This window comes from Saccoglossus kowalevskii, chromosome 6 (genome assembly GCF_978046115.1).
Source record: "Saccoglossus kowalevskii chromosome 6, keSacKowa6.1, whole genome shotgun sequence".
NCBI lineage: Eukaryota > Metazoa > Hemichordata > Enteropneusta > Harrimaniidae > Saccoglossus > Saccoglossus kowalevskii.
Window position 1 is genome coordinate 21740616 of NC_140646.1, and position 24566 is coordinate 21765181.

The 24566-nt window shown below is 35.7% G+C and overlaps 1 protein-coding gene and 1 non-coding gene across 2 annotated transcripts; one reads left to right on the forward strand and one right to left on the reverse strand.

The window, feature by feature from the left end:
- Positions 1-570: 570 nt before the first annotated feature.
- Positions 571-24495, reverse strand: LOC100367783 (vacuolar protein sorting-associated protein 35). The gene is made up of 17 exons (XM_078013825.2): positions 24472-24495; positions 19111-19206; positions 18616-18712; positions 17775-17898; positions 17253-17429; positions 16588-16804; positions 13625-13708; positions 13137-13246; positions 12922-13018; positions 12168-12316; positions 11499-11772; positions 10920-11009; positions 4658-4780; positions 4022-4201; positions 3475-3714; positions 3050-3193; positions 571-2812 (listed from the first exon to the last, which is right to left on the reverse strand). The coding sequence occupies exons 1-17, from the start codon at positions 24472-24474 to the stop codon at positions 2633-2635; spliced, it is 2385 nt and encodes a 794-aa protein (XP_077869951.1). The 5' UTR covers positions 24475-24495; the 3' UTR covers positions 571-2632.
- On the forward strand, positions 15930-16011 carry TRNAS-AGA (transfer RNA serine (anticodon AGA)). The gene has a single exon. It is a non-coding gene; the product is annotated as a tRNA-Ser (tRNA).
- Positions 24496-24566: the final 71 nt, after the last annotated feature.

Genomic DNA, 24566 nt, shown 5'->3' on the forward strand with positions numbered 1-24566 from the left:
TATTATTGATGTTTAGTGGATTCAAAAATATTCCTGCAAGCAGAGACATGTGAATAATTCATAAAACAAAGTTCATGAGACAACAATCAGCGAAATACGTTGTAGAAGCGTCAGATCTTGAAATGTACTAACATACAACTGCATGACACACAGGCCAAAAGTATAACACAAAATCGAAATCAACTAGATTGTTTTGATGGCATCCAAGTCTGCAGTCCAGGTTACCTTGTACTCTCTCTAATTGACAGTAAAAGTCTGCTATGGCTATACAATTCTGTAGTCCAGACAGGAATTTAGTCTAATATATGAGGCATGTAAAATGGCACTGACACGGTAGTATTGCAGTCATCAACCATACTGAATCTACCCGATGGTAAATGCTTTATTCAGCAGTACAACTATTGGACAACGACGAGATAGGAAAGCTCAGTGGAGCCTGTCAAGATCTCCCTGTTGCTTGGTTTAACAGCAAGAAGTCGTCTCAGAGAATAACTTGTTTTCTTCTGGGATAAAAAAAAACTCGTCTTACTACCGTACTGCTGGTGGGGACATTCAATGAATGAAAACTAGTTGTTTTGCGTTTTCATATTTTCTTTTTAATTTTACAATATTTAAAACATGTACATGGTAAACAAAATCTCTTCATTAAACCTTTAACTACCCATGTGAAAGAAAGTTTGCAGGTGTGAAAAATGTGTCAACAATATTTATTCTATTTAAACTTCAATAACATTTCACAGGGACACATATCTACAATATTTCAATGCTACCCATGTGACCACAAGTTAGAACCAGCTGTCGGTTGCACGGTTATAAAATACACCATTCAAAAGTATATTGTGATTTTTACAGAATAGCGATAAACCAACTTTACCAACGCATTGTAGGATACCAACATGTATTCATTCATGGAATTTTACGCAAAAAATAATAATTGGGAGTTGTATGTGCAGAGACCCCCCCCTCCTCCTCTAATGAAGAGATTACGTTTTTCATGCACTTGTCTTAATTATCCACGACATTACAAAACTCATCTGGTTATTCCTCATTGGTGTCCTTGCACAATGACATTCACATCTGTGGTGTTTGTGCAATATTCATTTCACACAACAAGCGTGTGAGTGAGTGAGTGAGTGAGTGAGAATAAACAGATGATGTACAATGTGTAATACTGTACATGATTCAATTTATTTAGATTTCTAAAATTAAAAATACAAAGCGTATTTTGGTCTCGGGGTAAGCAATGAGCAAAAATAGGATTACAATCAGATAGCACACACATTAGGATGATAAAGATCTGTTCAATGTTTCGGCCTTATACCGATATCACAAGTCACGTTATAGACGTTCATAAATACTTGTATGAAGTTCACAGGTGCTTGGATCAAGCATCCTCGTTAATCGCGAACTATGAATGTGACATTCCCAAAATAAACACCACATGTACTTTTGCACTGATGCAAACTGCTTCCACAATTCTTTTATTGCGGGTGGTTGAGAAAGGGAGGAGGGGTAGGGGAGAAGTCAGAGACGTCAACAGTATTGTATTCAGAGTAAATGAGACCCCTTGGCAATGACACAGATTTATGTAACATCAGATATATTGGTAATATACAATAAGAGATACAGCAGAAGTATTACATCTGTTCATAACGTGGTAGCAATATATATATAATATACTACCAAAACTACACTTCATGATTGTGGGATTCATGATAACTTACGACAAAAAATAAAAAAAAAAGTAAAATCATGTTTTCTAAAGTTGAACTATTATCTGTCATATGATTAAAACCCCTTATTAGTTTGAAAACAAAATCACTTCTTATAATTGCATGAAGATTTCAATAATGTTGCAACCCAGTGCGACATTAGAATAGTGTCAAACAATTCTTATCTCTTGAGAATTTATGCAAATGAGTACACTGTTGTAGTTAGTTATAGTGAAGTGTTCACTATAGTGAACCATACAATGCATTGGATTTGTTATAGTGAAGTGTTCACTATAATGAAACGTATAGGGCATCGGGTTTGTTATAGTGAAGTGTTCACTATAGTGAACCATACAATGCATTGGATTTGTTATAGTGAAGTGTTCACTATAATGAAACGTATAGGGCATTGGGTTTGTTATAGTGAAGTGTTCACTGTAGTGAACCATATAATGCATTGGGTTTGTTATAGTGAAGTGTTCACTATAATGAAACGTATAGGGCATTGGATTTGTTATGAGACATGCTATATATTAATTATATCAGGAAATGTATCATAAAGGTGTTTATCATAATGAGGTTACAATGTATTTATTTTCGATAATAAGGACCAAAATAGCTTTAGTGTTATAATACTGCAAGACTGAACAATAAATTTCTCTCAAAATGTTGTTGGATTTTAAAGTACATGTAATGCAGCCCCAAACCCCCCAAAAAATATACACCCCCTTAAATGACATGTAAATGTTCCTTTACTTAATAATAACAGGTCTAAACGAAAGAACGAGTGACATCAGTAATCCTGGCTACTACGGTATACACAAACTGTTTGCCAGTTGGAATAGCACTCAAAGTATAACACATATAGGAGACAGCAAGTAGAAAGTGATCAGGGAGAATATATTGTGATCAATCAAATTTTATAATACTAATCCGTCATATGCAGGACCGTCAGATTCAGGTGCTTCTTGTTTCATTCGAAGATGTTCTATTGTATTCTGGAAATGTTTGTTGATTTGTTCGGTTTCTTCGTTGCCTTCTAAATTGGGCAGATCTTCTCGGATTTTTTCTATGAGTTGATTGAGCACTTGTACTGTGACCTTGTGGGGAAAACAAAAATTGATATACATTTATCAAAGGCCCCACTGGTAAAGAAAAAAACTAGTCTTCAGCCACTACATTTTGTCATATTTGACGTTAAAATAAAGTAATTGAAATAGAGAATGTATTAACTACTACAAACAATATCAATGTTGCGTTGAAATACTTAAATTAGAGCGCAAGGATTGCACCAACCAGCGCAAGGATCGCACCAACTCATAAAAAAGATTACTTACTGCGTCATTTCCTCTCTCGTAAAAGTAAATATATCTATTAAGAATTTCTACAAACAACTGTACTTGGACAGAGTTATCCATACACTGATTGGCAATACGTAGAGACTTCTTCAAACACTCCATCACACGTTTACCGTCTTGAATCTGAAAAAAATGTAAATGATGCATTTAAAATATAAACAAGTATCATTCTTGGTGTCAAAATATTTGTTTTCCCTTTTACATCACCAGAGTTGGGGTGACACTTGAATACCATAACACAGTAATATCAACAGCACTGAATGAAAATTAAATTGCACTTTTCAACATACATGATATCACCACCATACACTCAATGTTTCAACTACACTTCAAACAGATACAGTTTAAAGGCTGAAAGAAAACAATCTGTTTTCATCGAGTTCTTCACGCACAATCCAACCTACCTCTTTGCCTTCACTTTCAACAGTTCTACCCGACCAGAATAAATGTGAGCACGTACTCACACCTCGACACTGGTCGGGTTTTTTAAGTAATTTAGAAGCTGCTAAAGCACACTGTGTTCGGAGTGGTTCGTGATTTTCTTCACCAAAACAACTCATTCTTTCAAAGGTGGCGATAATAAGAGTGATCGCGGCAAGCTGTGCTCGCGAATCACTGATTTCATCTTCATAAAGTGAAAAAGCCTGTAAAAAAAAAAGAAACAATTTTATAATATGAAATTTCAGTTACAACCTTTGGTAACTTTTCCATAGGCTACAAATACATGGCTAAGTGAGAGGATGTTCATACCATTTATTGTCACAATTCTAATTACCTGGCAATCATAACAAGAATGTGACTGTCATGGTTGAAGATGGCGGACAGATCAAAAGAACTTAAACAGCGAGTGGAGAAAAATATTCAACTCACATCCACCATTAGAGGGCAGTGTACTCGCCCCCAAGGTGTGCCAATTTCATCACAACCACCACTAGAGGGCGGTATACTCACCTGAGACATGAATTCATATGCCACTGTTTCATGATTATCAAAGCCAATTTCGCCAGCTGTTACGGCACCTTGAAGGAATAATCTGAGTGGTAGTTCTGATAATTCTGCTTTGATCAAAGCACCGATTGTTTGATGACAAAATGTAAAGATTTTCTGGCATTTTTTCTCCCATTTATCATCCTGAAGACAAGGAAAGACAAAAATTAACCCAAATAGTTGATCCATGGTTCTGGTGTGAGGAACACAGTTGAGCACACTAGTCATACTTTATTTTTACTACCCCACCATTCATTGCATATACCAAATTTGTCCGATAAACAACTCATTCAAAACATCAACCATGAGTGATGTTTGGGCAGGAATAGCATTTTTGACCAAAAATGGCAAAAATATTCGCTATAAATCAGACAATTGAACATATCCACACAAAATGAACAAATCTGAGAGAGAACCACCCAAGGTACCTTCCTAGAAGGTTCCACAGCCATACAGTTTGTGGTTTTTAAGAAGAAGTCGAAAATGTAAAGTTGACGACGGTGATGACGGACAATCAGTAATACTATAAGCTCCGCTCAACTTCGTCGACAGCGGAGCTAAAAAACAGCAATTCAGCGATATAGAATGACCAAGACTTACCTCTTCAGCAATATCCCTATACCGATAGGCCAACTGAAAAGCACTGAACACCAACGGTGGCAAAGTGTATTTTATTCGTTTATTGCCGCCATTACCAAAATGCTTCCTGGAGGTGGTTAAAATCTGAACAGGAAATGAGAAATTATATATATCACAAAAAAGGAAACAAATCAAGTTTTTAAAAATCAATGAAGGATATGAGCTCTGTAGAACAAATGTACATTAATAATTTGCACATGAATTTTGTTGAGTCACTATAAATCATCTCAATATTGAGTATAAATGACCACGCAAAAATTCTCGATTTTCAAGACGTGAAGCGTTTAATCCCCCACAAATTATCAAAATTACAATTTCCACTCACGATTTGCCACATTTGGAGCACATAATAAAAATAAAACATTGTTTTACAAAAAGAGTTGTGTTGTCATTGATTTCCACAACACCTTTGCAATAAACATGGCACACTTTATTACTTATATCAGAGTCAGTGGGAAAAACAATCTGAGTAAACATCGTCAACATTATCATCATTCTTGAATGTTTTTCATTGAATTTTTAAATATGATTTTCTCCATGATAGGTCAAGTCTGTTATGTAAATACTGTAAAATACTTTATTTTAGGTGAAAATTAATTAATTTAGGTGTCAGGAAAGAGTGAAAGGTCTTTGGATACATTAACGCTTGATGTGATACGAGTTGACTTGAAGCTGTATTCTTAGAACTAATATGAAAGCCAATTATTAACCAATCAGAATGCTGGATGGTGTCAACATATTTGAATTACCCAATTTAAATATGTTAATGAGGGTACAGCGACCTCATTAAATGAGAACTCATTGCAAGAGATTTACCAATGTTGTATTATGATCTTTTGGTGTTGATTTTGGTGTTAAAACAGCATGACCATGACATACCAGTAACTTTGCAAGATAAACTGAAGCATTTTCAGGGTGATAACAGCTCATTGTCGAAAGTCAAAATAAACTCATGAATAGGCGTTAGTAACCACCGAAAACTTAAATTGTACTCTAATTTAGGTGCCAGGAAAGACTGAAATGTTTGAAAAATGACGCCCAGTATTAATCAATCACAATCCAATTGGAACTGATGCAATTTTTAGAGAATTCAGGAATATTGTTGATGGTAAACACACTACAGAGTTATATTATCAATGTTAAAAATACGATCTGTTGACATTAAATTTCGAAATAATTTTTTTTTAAAACTAGTAATAGCTAATTGTTGAATAGTAGTTTGTCCATTCACGTACAGTGTTCTGGATAATCACAATAGATTCTGGATTTCATTGTTCAGAAAAGTAAAACAATGAACAATGTCCAAGTTATTAGACTATACATAATTTGGGATGTTCAGAAGGAATAGGTACTAAATCAAACTTTTTTTCAAAATTTACATTAGCAACATTATTTTTCAACACAGAAGGCATGGTCTGAACATGGTGGCTAGAAAGCCAAATCAAAGAAAGCTTAGAAAGAACTCCCATGTGCTGAGAGTATTGGAGACACATTAAATATAATTCGAAATTACTTAGCTGAAAACTAATTATGCAAATCAGAAAATTAATATGACCAGATTTGAGTGTAAAACTAATGAGGTCTGCGCAATGTAACAGAAAATCTATGTCTCCAAGTTTAATTGAAATGTGATTAGAACCAAAAAATTATGAATTATTATGCTTATTAGGGAATTAATATGAACAGATTTTTACCCAAAACTAATTAGGTTTGTACATTGTCCTAGAGCATCTTTATACTAAGTTTCATTGAAATGGAATAATTAGTACCGTGAAAACTCCAAAATTTCGACCCCTCTAAAAATTCGAACGCCTATTTATTTGCCGGTTTCTGTGTTTTATTTACCTACAAATTTTCGACTCCACTAAAAATTGCCGACTCATTCTTATTCGAAAATTGCGACCAGTTTTAGTTTTCCCCCAAACGAAAAAAAAAAAAAACGATGTGAGCGTTCAAACGGGACCTTCCTCGAAGGCATGAATCCGGGTTTCTGATTGACTGAGAGATTTTTATTTTATTGGTAACGAAAATATATTCTAAATAAACGAAGTTTCAAATAAAAACGAACACAAAAATCTCGGCATGCTGCGTTTCTGAATTGTTGATTATTACTGTACTCAGTAGTGATTATAATAATGTACACAAAATAAATTTGTTGAATGGTTATGAAATAGAAATAAAAGTCAACTTAGTTTCATCGTAAGCGAATGATTCCGGTCTCGTATAAACGTTTGATGCTGTAGGATATCCGCCATGTTCTCTTAGGTCAAATAGGTCAAATCGCTAATTAACCAATCAAAAAGCTGGATGATGCCAACGTGTTCAAATTACCATAGCTTATTTAAATATGTTAATGTTATTGAACGCAATGCGGAAGAAATTGGTGTTGTAGTACGATATTTTGGCTTGGATTTTGATGCGAAAACGGCATGATTTTTTTTAAATAAAAAAATTAGTTGTTTTAAAAAAATAAACTGGTCATCTGAAGAATAATTTAACATTGTTCACAGTGATAACAGCTCATTCTCGAAAGGAAGCTTACCCGCTCACGCTAGTCACGATAAAAATCATACACGTGTACTCTTGAATAGACAAACGTCAATGACTACAGTAAAACTTAGACTCTATTTTAGCCGGCAGGATTGATTGAAATGTCCGAAAAATGATGCCAAAATACACCTTAAAAGTCCCATTTTATTTTCTTAAATCCCATTTTATTTTTTAATCCAAGGGCGAATTTACGGCAGAATTTGGTCCCTCAAATAAGGGACACGTGAGCTTTGATTCTAACCGGATACATTGCACTGGGTCGGGGAGATAGTTTGCTAAACTTCCATGCATCTTTTGTCCAATGGGTACCTGTACTTCGAACATTCGCAAGTTTTTCTAGGTAGTGCGAGACAGCTTTGTCTTTTGACCTATTAGTTTTGTGCTGACCTCTTCTCCGCGTCTTGATGTTTTGTTTTGCTTGTCATAATACTCACTGATTGATGACTTTGTTTAGATTTTGAGTTACAACTCGGCCACGACCTTTGCTTTTACCGTGAAACATGAAGAAGTTTACGTCAATTGACGGACATTGCATTTTTTAAAAACTAATGAAGCACACTGTCTATCATCCCCATTTTTTCATTTGCTGATTTCTATTCTGAAAAATTCGACCGTCCGAAAATGCACCTTAATTTTGACTATAAAAACACGTCACATATCGAACACCAATTATTTAAAACCGGTCAAAATTTTGGAGTTTTTACGGTACTTTAGATATCAGTGTGAAAGCTTAAAATTGGTTAATTATGCAAATTAGGTAATTAATATGTACAGATTTTAACCCACAATTATTCAGGTCTGTCTATTGTCCTACAGCATCCATGTACATTCATTGATATGTGATGTATAGTACCTGAGATATCAGTGTGAAAGTTGGTTAATTATGCAAATTAGGTGATTAATATGCACAAATATTTACCGGAAACTAATTGGGTCTGCATAATTCTAGATTCATTGAAATGTGATGATTAGTACTTTAGATATCAGTAGAAAAGCTGAAAATTAATTATGCAAATTAGGTAATTAATATGCACAATTATTTACCCTAAAACTAATCAGGTCTCTGCATAGTTCTAAAGGATCTATGTACCAAGTTTCATTGAAATGCGATGATTAGTACTTGAGATACCTGTGGAAAAGCTGAAAATTAACTAATTATGCAAATTAGGTGATTAATATGCACAAATATTTATCGAAAACAATCAATCTCTGCATAGTCCTTAAGTATGTAAGTACCAAGTTTCATTGAAATGTAATGCTAACTACTTATATCAAATGCTGAAAATTAATTAATTATGCAAATTAGGTAATTAATATGTACTGATATTACCTTAAAAACTATCAGGTCTGTGCAGTGTCGTATGACATCTATGTACCAAGTTTCATTGAAATGTGATGATTAGTACTTGAGATATCAGTGGAAAAACCGAAAATTGACTAATCATTATGCAAATTAGGTAATTAGTATCCACGGATTATTACCAAAAACTAATCAAAACCTAGCATTAGTTCAGAGCATCTATGTACCAAGTTTCATCAAAATCCAATGAGTGGTTGTTTAGATATCAGTGGAACAGTCATGGAACCACTAAAAAATAGCTAATTATCATGCAAATTAGGTAATTAATATGCACGGATTTTTACCAAAAATTAATCAAATCTGCGCATATGTTCAGAGCATCTATGTACCAAGTTTCATCAAAATCCAATGAGTGGTTCTTTAGATATCAGTGGAACAGTCATAGAACAGCTAAAAATTAGCTAATTATCATGCAAATTAGGTAATTAACGAGCATGGATTTTTACCAAAACCTAATCAAATCTGCGCATTGGCCCAGAGCATCTATGCACCAAGTTTCATCAAAAACCGATGTATGGTTCTTGAGATAGCAGTGGAACAGTCGGACACACATACACACACACACACATACACACATACACACATACACACATACACACACACATACAGACACACTAACTGCAAAGACTCCCATTTTGTGCTTCGCACATGGGAGTCAATAAATGAATGAAATGGATACGATACAGACAGGCATGGTCTGAACATGGTGGCTGGAAAGCCAAATAAATGAATGAAATGGATACGGTACAGACAGGCATGGTCTGAACATGGTGGCTGGAAAGCCAAATAAATGAATGAAATGGATACGATACAGACAGGCATGGTCTGAACATGGTGGCTGGAAAGCCAAATAAATGAATGAAATGGGTACGATACAGACAGGCATGGTCTGAACATGGTGGATGGAAAGCCAAATAAATGAATGAAATGGATACGGTACAGACAGGCATGGTCCGAACATGGTGGCTGGAAAGCCAAATAAATGAATGAAATGGGTACGATACAGACAGGCATGGTCTGAACATGGCGACTGGAAAGCCAAGTAAATGAATGAAATGGATACGGTACAGACAGGCATGGTCTGAACATGGTGGCTGGAAAGCCAAATAAATGAATGAAATGGATACGGTACAGACAGGCATGGTCTGAACATGGTGGCTGGAAAGCCAAGTAAATGAATGAAATGGATACGGTACAGACAGGCATGGTCTGAACATGGTGGCTGGAAAGCCAAATAAATGAATGAAATGGATACGATACAGACAGGCATGGTCTGAACATGGTGGCTGGAAAGCCAAATAAATGAATGAAATGGATATGGTACAGACAGGCATGGTCTGAACATGGTGGCTGGAAAGCCAAATAAATGAATGAAACGGATACGGTACAGACAGGCATGGTCTGAACATGGTGGCTGGAAAGCCAAATAAATGAATGAAATGGATACGATACAGACAGGCATGGTCTGAACATGGTGGCTGGAAAGCCAAATAAATGAATGAAATGGATACGATACAGACAGGCATGGTCTGAACATGGTGGCTGGAAAGCCAAATAAATGAATGAAATGGATACGGTACAGAAAGGCATGGTCTGAACATGGTGGCTGGAAAGCCAAATAAATGGATGAAATGGATACGATACAGACAGGCATGGTCTGAACATGGTGGCTGGAAAGCCAAATAAATGAATGAAATGGATACGATACAGACAGGCATGGTCTGAACATGGCGGCTGGAAAGCCAAATAAATGAATGAAATGGATACGATACAGACAGGCATGGTCTGAACATGGCGGCTGGAAAGCCAAATAAATGAATGAAATGGATACGGTACAGACAGGCATGGTCTGAACATGACGGCTGGAAAGCCAAATAAATGAATGAAATGGATACGGTACAGACAGGCATGGTCTGAACATGGTGGCTGGAAAGCCAAATAAATGAATGAAATGGATACGGTACAGACAGGCATGGTCTGAACATGGTGGGTGGAAAGCCAAATAAATGAATGAAATGGATACGGTACAGACAGGCATGGTCTGAACATGGTGGGTGGAAAGCCAAATAAATGAATGAAATGGATACGGTACAGACAGGCATGGTCTGAACATGGTGGCTGGAAAGCCAAATAAATGAATGAAATGAATACGATACAGACAGGCATGGTCTGAACATGGTGGCTGGAAAGCCAAATAAATGAATGAAATGGATACGGTACAGACAGGCATGGTCTGAACATGGTGGCTGGAAAGCCAAGTAAATAAATGAATGACATGGATACGATACAGACACCTGTAGAGAATGCACTCACCATATATTGTTGATCAGCATCATCAGAAATTAATAAATTGATAAATCGACCCATCATGTTTTGCTCTTCAGAAAAGTCTTCAGGATCTTCCTGGTAATGATAGAGTGGAAAGCAACAAAGTGATGTTAATATACTGAATAGAAAATACTCCAACATAAGCCTCTCTCTCTCTCACTTCATGTGTTATCTAGGGAAGCGATTGTAATGATGTGCAGTATATAATGAAAAAACACCCAATAAAGTTTAAGAATGGACATAACTGAACAGTTTTTTTCACCAGAATTTAAAACAGGAAATGTGGGTGACCATCCTTAAAATATAGAATTAACCTATGACATTCAGCAAGGCCTAGTTGGGTTTGGTTAACAATGTCTTCTTGATGGGCAGAATCGGACAGATTAGTTTTGGAATTGTATATAAAGCCAAAATAAGGTAACGACGTGTTCCTTCTTTTTCGCCATCACAAGAATTTCATGATGGAATGAATGGAAACAGTAGTTTTGCTTTTAGTCTCGTAAGCAATAAGGACAAACCAAATGAGCAACAAACAATTAATCAGTAGATAGAAATACACAATACCTCTTCCTGTGGTTGGTCATTTTGGTCCTGGACCAACGGGGCAACCAGCGTTAATACAGCGTCTGTTTGTTCTTGTGTAGGGATATATAAACTGTTCTCTAGTGCATTATTGATAACATATGCTGCCATTATTTTCCTCGACTCGTAGTCGAAGAATTCAAATAAAGGCGCAAAGTGTTTTAGCTGCAGTACAGTAAGGAGGTTGTTGTAGTTGTCAACTGGAATCTTTAGAAGTCTTGAAAGCTCCTTGCAAACAGCGCTACTACTCTCCAGTCTGTAACAAAAAAGAATATAGTTAAATTATTCATGGCTTGCCCTATATATTTAAGGGCGAGAAGATAACAGCATAGGATGGGGGAGATCACAGATGGGAAGATGAACTATAAATGCTAGGGAAGATCACTGCATAGGCTTATGTATAGGATTAACCACATACATAATGATCCGCTGAATATTATTGGAGTTATCCTATGGCACCGAGCGACAACATTTTGCCACTACTATGACTTCCCCTTAACTTCTTTACGGACAAGCCAAACACTAAAGCTAGGATAAAGTGATGTCAACACTGAGGTTCAGAATGACATTATATTGCTGATATTATAACTATTTATGTACAAAAACTGGTAAAATTGATGATAATGCAACATCACTTTTTTAATAACTTACCGTTCAAGATTTAATCTGTTAAATATTTCCACAGTTGTTTCTAGAACTTTATCTACGTAATCTACTCTGTCTGGGTAACATTTTAACGCTAGGTTGATTAGAGATACTTGTAATGATACAATGTCTTCTGTTGGCATGTCTTCACGTGCCTATGGAAAAAGAATAATACATTGCTGTATGTTACAAAGACGTCATCTTTCTTCGATGTGAAAACTAAAGGTCGAGTGGTCACCATTTCATTAAAAGCAGTCACATGATGGAAATCATAAGAAATTGTGATGCATGACATACACACTATATGGGAAATAGCCGTCAGAGAGAGGCTTAGCCCCTCAAGATGGCGACGTATTTGACATTACATTCAGGGATTCGATAAATTAGTAATTCCAGAGGTTCGCTTGACAAAACTAGATTTCAATAGATGGTGCCCTCTGGGGACCCAGGCGCAACCCTGCGTCCATCGTTTTCACTTGCGAATGATTTAACATACTATGACGGTATGTAGCGAACACGCTATGCTTTCAGTGTCTACATTTCGGCGATGGCCGTTACAGATTGGCTCTAATGACACAGGAAATGTTTTATTAAAAATAAAAATTGAAGAAAAAAGATAGTTACAGCTATTCCCACTTTGAGAGGAAAAAGTTGCACACAAACAAGGGACACAGGTAAATGAGGGATCACCATTTAGGATGGTCATCACTTAAAACTACTCTTTCAATCTCCAAAATGAACTGACATCAACGCATCATACCTGAATTACTGATGAAACTTGTTGTGAGAAAATATCAAAGAGTTTAATGTCACTAGGAATGCCAGACCCATCGTCACGGTGTGCAAATAAAGCAAGTCTGAAGAAAAAATAAAATCAGTTATCAGAATGAATAGTGTATTCAATACATACATATGACTGGTGAGCATTCTCTGTATACAATTTCTGATATTAGATTGACAATCATAAAATGTTACCTATCAATTAGTGCTATTATGATGTTTTTTACATTCACAAGTTTATGCAGGTCAGCACACGCCTTGAGAAAACTATTGAGTGTCTGCAAGTGGAATTCATCTGGAAATACCTGGAAAAATAACATTATCATTATTTGGGACCACACGAACAAGTTTTAGTTTTTGATCAAAAGCATTTTTATGTGGGGAGGGGCTATACAAGATGGTGCCAAAAGTTGACTATGGTGCTCAAGGGGATAAATTTGATCAGTTGAGGCACAGGAAAAACATTTTGCTAAAACAAAATGGCCACCAGTCAGCCATTTTGAATCTTATCTTAGGTAAAATGATGTGCATCAAGAACCCATTGTATTCAATAGCCAACTCAAGTTTGAATGAAGTATGTCCATGCATGACTGAGATTCCGCTTCCGGAACAAGGATTAATAAACATGTACAGGAGGAAAATATAAAACGAAATGGAAAATGCATATGTAACTGGATAATTACCTGAATGATGCATTCCATCAGATATTCCTGTGCGATGTAATCACGACAACTGACAGTTTGTTCAAGAACTCCAGGGAGTACATTCTAAGAATTAAAAAGAAAACTTGTTAAATTTGATAAGTGAGACGCACCATGAGAAGTCCATCATGCTGTAGGGTTTCATCAAGAAAGTTGCAGTAGCTTCAGACGTATATCTAAATTTTGCTTCAATTGTATAAAGTGTGATCAGCTAAGTACAATCCATGCAAAAGTTAACACCTTTCCATAAATAACGCAATAAACATAAAGTAATTACCAAATGGCTGCAATTGACAAGTACATGAATGCTGATCTCATTGACACCTTTTGACCTTACAATTGGGACTTTTAAAAGTTTTATGTAACTATAACTAACGACATTCACAAGTACATTTGCTTCCTAGTTGTAATGTAAATCAACAGTCATGTAAAAAACTTCTCCTGACAACTGAAATCTCAACTTTTCTGGAACTACCCTCTGATGGATGGTGTGGCTAACTCAGTGTTGTAATCCCCTATTGTTTTAATTGTAATTAAGGTAGAGATGCAGTTTATTTGTGAATTTCAATCAAAAATAGTTTTTTTCGTTTTTTTTATAGATTTTTATCTAAAGAACATTCTGTGAAAATTTGACCAATGAATTCTTATTGGAACACCGTTAAAATTGCTGTTTATTTTCTGGTTAAAAATAAAAAAACACTCACACGTGGCAATGTTTCCGTGAAAAATGGGTAAGTTTACGTCAATTTGACGGACATTCCATTTTTTTAAACTAACGAAGCACACTGTTTCGCACTCCTATTTTTTTCATTTGCCGATTTCTATTCAGAAAAATTCGACCGCTCGAAAATGCACCTTCATTTTGCACTCTTAAAACATGTCAGATTTCCAACACTAATTATTTAAAACCGGTCGAAATTTTAAAACTGTTACGTTAGGAGCTGGAACTCTCTTCTTGCAGGCGACCGTCGCCGGTAGTACAACAGCATGTTTTGTACGTACATCCGTGCGCTGATTGTCTGCGACTGTCTTAGAAATTCCCTGAATAAGGCGTTGCCAAAATCGGAAAAAATAAAAAATTGCCTCCTTAAAAAACGAACAGAATTCAAATATTTCTTTTAACAAATATGTTGCACTGGGAAAAATGGGATTGGAAACGATGAACAAAACTTCTGTGCCTCGTGTTTCGATTCTAGGATTACGCGATTATTCATTATTGTGCGTTCGCTTCCTGGAGTTGGTTCTCAATACTACATAAAAATCATCAAGGATAAATAATTTAATATCCCACTTTGTACTCTTCACGGTAAACCATAGGCTCTGAAATACTCGTAGATTTTTTATTGAAAATACATCGAAGAGAAGCCATGATATTTTGATCGTGATAAAAGGTCACCTTCCTAGGACCGCCCCCTGTTTAATAATTCATGAGATTACGTCATATTTACTGGGCATTGCCACGTGTTTTTACCGACCCCATCAAAACACTGGTATGAATGACGTGTTTCTGATTTATAAATTCAAGAGCAGTTGTTCTGGTCCAACGATTTTACATAAAATGTCTATGTCTATACGTTAACTTTCAATTTCAATAGTCTAGAAAGTATGACAAAGTATGACAAAGCAGTAATTCCCGGTTTAACGCTCAAATATGCAAATCAGCCTTTTTCTCGTCTTCTATTTTTGGTGAATTCTTGGGTTTTAAATTAAAATAGCTGATAGACGCTTTGGCCATTTGCCTCGAAATTTTCACACATTATTGACAAGGTGTTCCCCCTTCAAAATGCGTCCGGACAGTTTATTACGGCGAGTGGAACAAAAATAACAAGTCCGCGATTAACATGGATATATAAATTATGCAAAAATAGAAAAAAGTGAACTTTGAGGTCATGCTGTGCGACTTTGAAAGCCGTTAGAGAGATGAGTGGACGCATTTGAATTAGTAGTATACCAAGGTATCCAGTGATGTAATTTTACCCACAAACGGACTTGAAGTTTTTAAGCTAATTTTTTTTAAACCACTTTTGCTCAAAAAAGCATATTTTTTACCCAAAATCAAAAACGCATTCTGGATATTTAAAATAAAGACAAGTTTTACAAAGTTTGTATAATAAGCTTTCAGAAAATATATAACATGTTGGATATATAATACCATCTTCATTGTCTAATTACTCAATTAAAAAGCAAGCCAAATAAACTGCATCTCTACCTTAATTGAATGGGTAATTGTCTATTGAGTGGGTGCAAATTGTGTTTACAGAAAGAAATAGCACATGCATTCAGTCAAGTAGTCGTGGCCGAGCGGTTAAGGCGATGGACTAGAAATCCATTGGGGTCTCCCCGCGCAGGTTCGAATCCTGCCGACTACGCCACTTCTTTTTCATATTATTCTCCATTCTATTAATCCTTGCAAATATTATCTAAATTTTTAATGAACCATTTTTTTTACCCTTTCTCATCAGTTCAACAAGCTGTTTTATCATCCCATCCTTATCTTTCACATGTAAAAAAAAACAATAAATACTTTTTTTTTTTCTACAATCTTGTATTAAGTGCCTTTTCATTCCAAAATACCATATTTACTTATTTACTTTATTTGAAATGCATCACCAACGGAAATGAGTAAAACTTTTGTGAAACTCACATTGTTATTTGTTAAAACTAACTATATCACAAGAGCATAATAACTTCTAATAAGTAAAGTACAATCTAAATATAATATTTGTTAGCTCAGACTTGTTAATTTTTTTGTTTATTATCTTAATGGAATAAAAAGGCAGTGGGATAACAAAGCCAGATTAGTTGGGCAAATGACAAGAATAATAGTATGCTATGATTTCATGAGAAACTGCACTTTAAACACAACAAAAAAGAAACATGAAGGAATACTGTTATTCACTCTATTGGAAGTAAATCTCCAAGTATGATGGCATGTAAATACATACCTTTTTATACATATCCACCACCATGGTGTCAAGTTGACTCAGCCTCACTAAATTGGTCCCGACTAAGATTCTCAATTCTAGTCGTTCTTTTTCTCTCTTCTCCCGATCACGCGAGTGCCCCTGGTGTTGCATTCTCACCCACAATTTATTCATCTCAGCAAAGTTCAAGAGAATGAAATCGATGGAATCTTTGACAGTGCCAGTTTGTGTCTCCTCACTGCAACGTAATAATTTCAGGATGAGTCTAGGATGTACAAATTGATCTGCTTTTATGGGAATTGGCGCAAAATAGAATTTGCAATCTTCGAGGGCGGAGCTACGTCACAAGACGTTCCACGTTGTTCAGGGGAGTCTCAACAACCATCCCAAAGTATCGTTTTCTGTGAGTTTTTTTCCTTTGTTTTCAAAACGATGGTTGCCAGGAGGTGGAAATGCCCGGATGTCTGCCCCGAGGATATGTACTCACTCCAATAAATCTTACAGTGCCAACCAGAGATACAGACAGAAAGGGAGCAGAGGAGCTTGTATGGTTCAAGTCTTCGTTAAGCAGGGAAGCAACAGAAAATGGTTTATCTACATTCACAGTCATGCTGAATACAATAACTTTCATGTTTAGTAATAGTTACAGAAATACAGGTACTACAGAATTTAGCAGTCGGACTCACCCTTCTTGGCAATCCGGCAGAGAATTTCGGGTACACTGCAAAAGATAATTTCTAAGAAACAGACCTCTCAATGGATGCTGGACACCTCGACACATCTCCACTAAATCTTTCAGAATATCTTTTCTGTTGTGGTCATTGGCTTTGATGTAAACAACCCCAACTGTCACTAACAGATACCTTTAGAAAAAATAAAATTAAAACTAAAATGTGACACAAGAATATGTGAATATCTAGTTATGTGGCTTTAAGAATCAGACAAACAAGATACTCATTGACAAATAAGTAAAGCACAGACTGAACCCTAAATACCAAAGGTCCACCTCTGTCTGAAAAAAAAACACTAAATAATATGTAAATCAGCTCAGTGTGCTGTCGCAATGATTGGAAGTGATTTTACAGTGATAGAATGTAATAACTTACTGAGACATTTTCGCAAATTTATTAACATTTCATTACAATAGATTAAAAAGACAATAAAACTATGCAAATGTGCAATTAGGAGACAACAAGCATTGTACTCACAATCTAGGGATGATGTTTCCGGCGTATTGGACCAACTCATAAAGGTCAGCTACTTTGTGACCTTTTTGAAACTCATCGGCAAGATACTGTTCCAGGTAGCGTAATTCATCACAAATAGCCATATCTATGAGGTCTCTGTTAAGGTCAACGTTATGAATGCTGCACTAAAATACAGCTGTGTTGAAGACGAGGAACAAAAAGAGGTCATCTGTGATGAAGACATTAGTACAAATCAATGTGCATTGGTATTATTATGGTATTATTACACAACATAGCGCAGGTTTTTTTCTAAACCGGGGAACAGGGGCACATCGCCCTGATACTCTCGGCTGGCGCCCTTTTACCAAATTGCCGATTGAACTTTAAAGTCATAAATATATTTCTTGAGCTGCGCACTTCCGTAATCTTCTCAAATATATTTGTCTCTGTGAAAACTTCCCAGCAACACCAGCTGACAATGTGTCTGGACACATTGAAATATTTCAATGGCCATAGATACACCATTAAATCGGCGCAGAAACCTTCCGTTTCCAGGTTGATCCGCCACGTTGTTTCTGTGCTAGCTTGGTTGCTCCACTCCCTCACCTGTGTGTGCTCCCTCTTCATTTTTTCTAGAAAAAACCCTGAAGCGTAATCAAAGTATTGACCAAACCACAATTTAACAACTTTGACAACTCTCTCAAATGCAGTAGATGCAGACCATGCATATGTTTGTCAACAATGGAAGAAAAGAACAGAACCCATAATTTGATAAAAAAGGGATCTCTGACATATATTGGGAGAGGTCAACATCAAACATTATTTATACAGCTAATATGCAAGACATACATAACAAGGATACATAGTTCATAGTAGCTTTTAGGAGACAGCATGGATGTTCTCAATTCACTCAGCATATTGGATGCATGTTTCAAACCGTCCATCAGTTTGGCCTTATCCTATTGGGCGAAAAGACATGATGTAATGAGGAATAGAATAGAATAGAATAGAATAGAATAGAATAGAATAGAATAGAATAGAATAGAATAGAATAGAATAGAATAGAATAGAATAGAATAGAATAGAATAGAATAGAATAGAATAGAATAGAATAGAATAGAATAGAATAGAATAGAATAGAATAGAATAATTACAGACGAAGGCCAAGAAATAAGTTACTGGTCTCAAAATCGATGATCACGTTTATTTTTTTAATATTTTTTTTTTTTATGAACCTAAATAATAAACATCTGTTTTGCACACATTTTTATCTGTTGTGTGCAATGACCAGAAACATCAATATATAATAAACATCTAATGACATTTGAAAACCAGAGAGATAAATCATCTTTCCTACCAAACATCTCTTCATCTGAAAAGACTGGACTTTTACCACCTGCATGGCCTCGTCCAGCAGCTTCTCTTGCTCCTCTTGTGGGGACAACTGATGAGTCTGTGGCTGTAACACACAAAATATCAACAACAGCTTAAACAACATGTGCCACAATATACTGTACAGGGCTGCTTACAAAATAAGAACAAGTCATGCTGGGAGTAAAACATTGTACTATAAGTGACAGGACACAAGCAGGGATTCTTTTAAACAAGGGAACAGGGGCTCAGCGCCCTCATGCCACGGCCATGCGCCCCCTTACCCTGGGGAGCAGATCCTCTGGCAACCATAAAATTCTGAATAACCAGGAATCACATGTGGCCACAGTCTTCAACTGTGACCTGTCGGATAGTAATTTTGGCCCCAAGAAAGCCATAGAATGCTCCATTTTAACTTAGAATTATAAAAAACTCCACACCCTGGTAGGGAGAACCCTATCTCCCCCACTTAGTGACACTGCTGAATTGCAGTGCTCCCTCCTGCAGTTTTTTTTCTAGAAAACCCCCTGACAAGCACAATAACACATACAAGTGCACTATGGATCTGTGGCGATAATAGAGCACTTTAAACACAGCTTTGATTTACTGGTCATTACATCACTGGGTCATACAAGGTAATAATCAAAGAAAGCTTAGAAAGAACTCCCATGTGCTGAGAGTATTGGAGACACATTAAATATAATTCGAAATTACTTAGCTGAAAACTAATTATGCAAATCAGAAAATTAATATGACCAGATTTGAGTGTAAAACTAATGAGGTCTGCGCAATGTAACAGAAAATCTATGTCTCCAAGTTTAATTGAAATGTGATTAGAACCAAAAAATTATGAATTATTATGCTTATTAGGGAATTAATATGAACAGATTTTTACCCCAAACTAATTAGGTTTGTACATTGTCCTAGAGCATCTTTGTACTAAGTTTCATTGAAATGGAATAATTAGCACCGTGAAAACTCCAAAATTTCGACCCCTCTAAAAATTTGACCGCCTATTTATTTGCCGGGTTTCGGTGTTTTATTCACCTCCAAATTTTCGACTCCACTAAAAATTGCCGACTCATTCTTATTCGAAAATTGCGACCAGTTTTAGTTTTCCCCCAAACGAAAAAAAAAACGATGTGAGCGTTCAAACGGGACCTTCCTCAAAGGCATGAATCCGGGTTTCTGATTGACTGAGAGATTTTTATTTTATTGGTAACGAAAATATATTCTAAATAAACGAAGTTTCAAATAAAAACGAACACAAAAATCTCGGCATGCTGCGTTTCTGAATTGTTGATTATTACTGTACTCAGTAGTGATTATAATAATGTACACAAAATAAATTTGTTGAATGGTTATGAAATACAAATAAAAGTCAACTTAGTTTCATCGTAAGCGAATGATTCCGATCTCGTATAAACGTTTGATGCTGTAGGATATCCGCCATGTTCTCTTAGGTCAAATAGGTCAAATCGCTAATTAACCAATCAAAAAGCTAGATGATGCGAAAACGGCATGATTTTTTTTAAATAAAAAAATTAGTTGTTTTTAAAAAATAAACTGGTCATCTGAAGAATAATTTAACATTGTTCACAGTGATAACAGCTCATTCTCGAAAGGAAGCTTACCCGCTCACGCTAGTCACGATAAAAATCATACACGTGTACTCTTGAATAGACAGACGTCAATGACTACGGTAAAACTTACTCTATTTTAGCCGGCAGGATTGATTGAAATGTCCGAAAAATGACGCCAAAATACACCTTAAAAGTCCCATTTTATTTTCTTAAATCCCATTATATTTTTTAATCCAAGGGCGAATTTACGGCAGAATTTGGTCCCTCAAATCACCGGTACGGTGCTCAAATAAGGGACACATGAGCTTTGATTCTAACCGGATACATTGCACTGGGTCGGGGAGATCGTTTGCTAAACTTCCATGTATCTTTTGTCCAATGGGTACCTGTACTTCGAACATTCGCAAGTTTTCCCTAGGTAGTGCGAGACAGCTTTGTCTTTTGACCTATTAGTTTTGTGCTGACCTCTTCTCCGCGTCTTGATGTTTTGTTTTGCTTGTCATAATACTCACTGATTGATGACTTTGTTTAGATTTTGAGTTACAACTCGGCCACGACCTTTGCTTTTACCGTGAAACATGAGGAAGTTTATGTCAATTGACGGACATTGCATTTTTTAAAAACTAATGAAGCACACTGTCTATCATCCCCATTTTTTTTTGCTGATTTCTATTCTGAAAAATTCGACCGTCCGAAAATGCACCTTAATTTTGACTCTAAAAACACGTCACATTTCTAACACAAATTATTTAAAACCAGTCGAAATTTTGGAGTTTTTACGGTACTTTAGATATCAGTGTGAAAGATTAAAATTGGTTAATTACGCAAATTAGGTAATTAATATGTACAGATTTTAACCCACAATTATTCAGGTCTGTCTATTGTCCTACAGCATCCATGTACATTCATTGATATGTGATGTATAGTACCTGAGATATCAGTGTGAAAGTTGGTTAATTATGCAAATTAGGTGATTAATATGCACAAATATTTACCGGAAACTAATTGGGTTTGCATAATTCTAGATTCATTGAAATATGATGATTAGTACTTTAGATATCAGTAGAAAAGCTGAAAATTAATTATGCAAATTAGGTAATTAATATGCACAATTATTTACCCTAAAACTAATCAGGTCTCTGCATAGTCCTAAAGGATCTATGTACCAAGTTTCATTGAAATGCGATGATTAGTACTTGAGATACATGTGGAAAAGCTGAAAATTAACTAATTATGCAAATTAGGTGATTAATATGCACAAATATTTATCGAAAACAATCAATCTCTGCATAGTCCTTGAGTATGTAAGTACCAAGTTTCATTGAAATGTAATGCTAACTACTTATATCAAATGCTGAAAATTAATTAATTATGCAAATTAGGTAATTAATATGTACTGATATTACCATAAAAACTATCAGGTCTGTGCAGTGTCGTATGACATCTATGTACCAAGTTTCATTGAAATGTGATGATTAGTACTTGAGATATCAGTGGAAAAACCGAAAATTGACTAATCATTATGCAAATTAGGTAATTAGTATCCACGGATTATTACCAAAAACTAATCAAAACCTAGCATTAGTTCAGAGCATCTATGTACCAAGTTTCATCAAAATCCAATGAGTGGTTGTTTAGATATCAGTGGAACAGTCATGGAACCACTAAAAAATAGCTAATTATCATGCAAATTAGGTAATTAATATGCACGGATTTTTACCAAAAATTAATCAAATCTGCGCATATGTTCAGAGCATCTATGTACCAAGTTTCATCAAAATCCAATGAGTGGTTCTTTAGATATCAGTGGAACAGTCATAGAACAGCTAAAAATTAGCTAATTATCATGCAAATTAGGTAATTAACGAGCATGGATTTTTACCAAAACCTAATCAAATCTGCGCATTGGCCCAGAGCATCTATGCACCAAGTTTCATCAAAAACCGATGTATGGTTCTTGAGATAGCAGTGGAACAGTCGGACACACATACACACATACACACACACATACACACATACACACATACACACATACAGACACACTAACTGCAAAGACTCCCATTTTGTGCTTCGCACATGGGAGTCAAAAACATGTAAATAAGCAATTACTATCATAAACTTTGTAACAAATCTGTCAACTAACGACTCCATATCATGTACTTACGTGGAGCAGAAATCAAGTTTGGCAGAAAGGAAAAAAAAGGAATTGAAGGTGAAGTGAATTATACATAACAACTAAGCTACTAATAGTTAAAGCAGGGGAGTCGTCACCTGCGCATGCGTCAGATGGCCATAGCGTGTCATTGTTTACAAACGACAGTCTACCCATGAGCCTTTGCATTTTTAGCGGGTGTTGTTATCGTCGCTTGGGTCTCAATTCTCGCACATGCGCAGGTGATGAATCTCCCTCTTTAATTGAAAATTACATTGTTTGACTTTCAGAAAGTAAAAACAAATGAATATGTGTCATAGTGGCAGTATAATCAAAATATGAATACTGTTCAAGGTGTTACAGGAACTCAAGGTATTACTGATTTTACTCCGATGGAAGTAAATATATTTATAAACCAGGTTTCATGAAGCCGTGAATTTGTTTTATGTAAAATATCTATAAATTTCAAATGGTGATTGAAAACTTGACCAATGAATACAAACCTGTAGAACTCCACTGCACTGAGTTAACTTTTAAACTCTCTTTTGCCAATGGCTTGCTTTGCAATTTATTTACGTTTTGTGCAAAATGATTACCATACTGCATGTGCTTGTTTTTTTATTTTATCAACCATATCACTCTAATTTCAGGCATTCGATAGGATATATTTTTTGCGTTCATGACAGTAAATCAGTCAATTCATGAAGATACCATCCCACAAAGACTCATGGGTAATGGGCGTTACCAGATGATTTCTATAGCCAATAAAAGCATCTTCTATGGATTTGAATGAAGCGTGAGGCTCTTTCAGAATAAATGTTTTATAAACATTCAAACTCGAAAAAACAAACTCACACCAGTGTACTGTATCATTAAAATATTAATCATTTTGACCTTTGAAAGATATTTGTTATTTATGTAAGCATATTTGCTACTAATAAAGCAAATACCAAACATCATTTCTCAGCACAAGGAGGCGAGGTGGCTAATATAGCCTGTCGTTCATATCCTGAATGACATATTTAGCAATCTACTTTCCTAGAATCAGTGTGGCATACCATCAATTTGACCAACGATTTTTTTGCACTTGAACCTTCTACTGAACACAATGATTACTGTTATCTTGATATGCAGAACAGGAATTTGAAAATCTGTCACATCTTCCATGAACATCTCAATTCGATTCATTGAAAATCAATATTAGTACCTCCTTCAACGTTCGTTAGTGATGCCCATAAACTTATCGTACGTACGTAATTTCAATATTCATCACTATTTGAACAAGTGTTTGAGTTGGCACACATAAATCTGAGAATTTCGTAACTTTTACTCGATGCTCACATAAGGAAGGAAAGAAATCCGTGTAAGGAAAAATAAAATAATCCTGAGTTATTTTTTTCACAAGTCTCTTCCGCCGCCATGTTGAATTCCCTGACTGGGGGGGAGGAGACCTTTCGGTAAGCGAAACCGTTCTCATAGGAAAGAAGCGTCGCTGTTTCGATTCATACACGGTCATGAGTAACTTAAAATCATCGCTAATAAAACGTACAATATTAATTAGTCCATTTGTTTAAATAATGAGGCAAAAATCATCAATAACAAGAGCACTCACCATTTTGTATTCTTTCACGTGACCAAATCTGGGTCATTGCAAACACTTACAGCTGATTGGCTGGCAAAATATTTCCGGGTTATAATAGAAGAAGT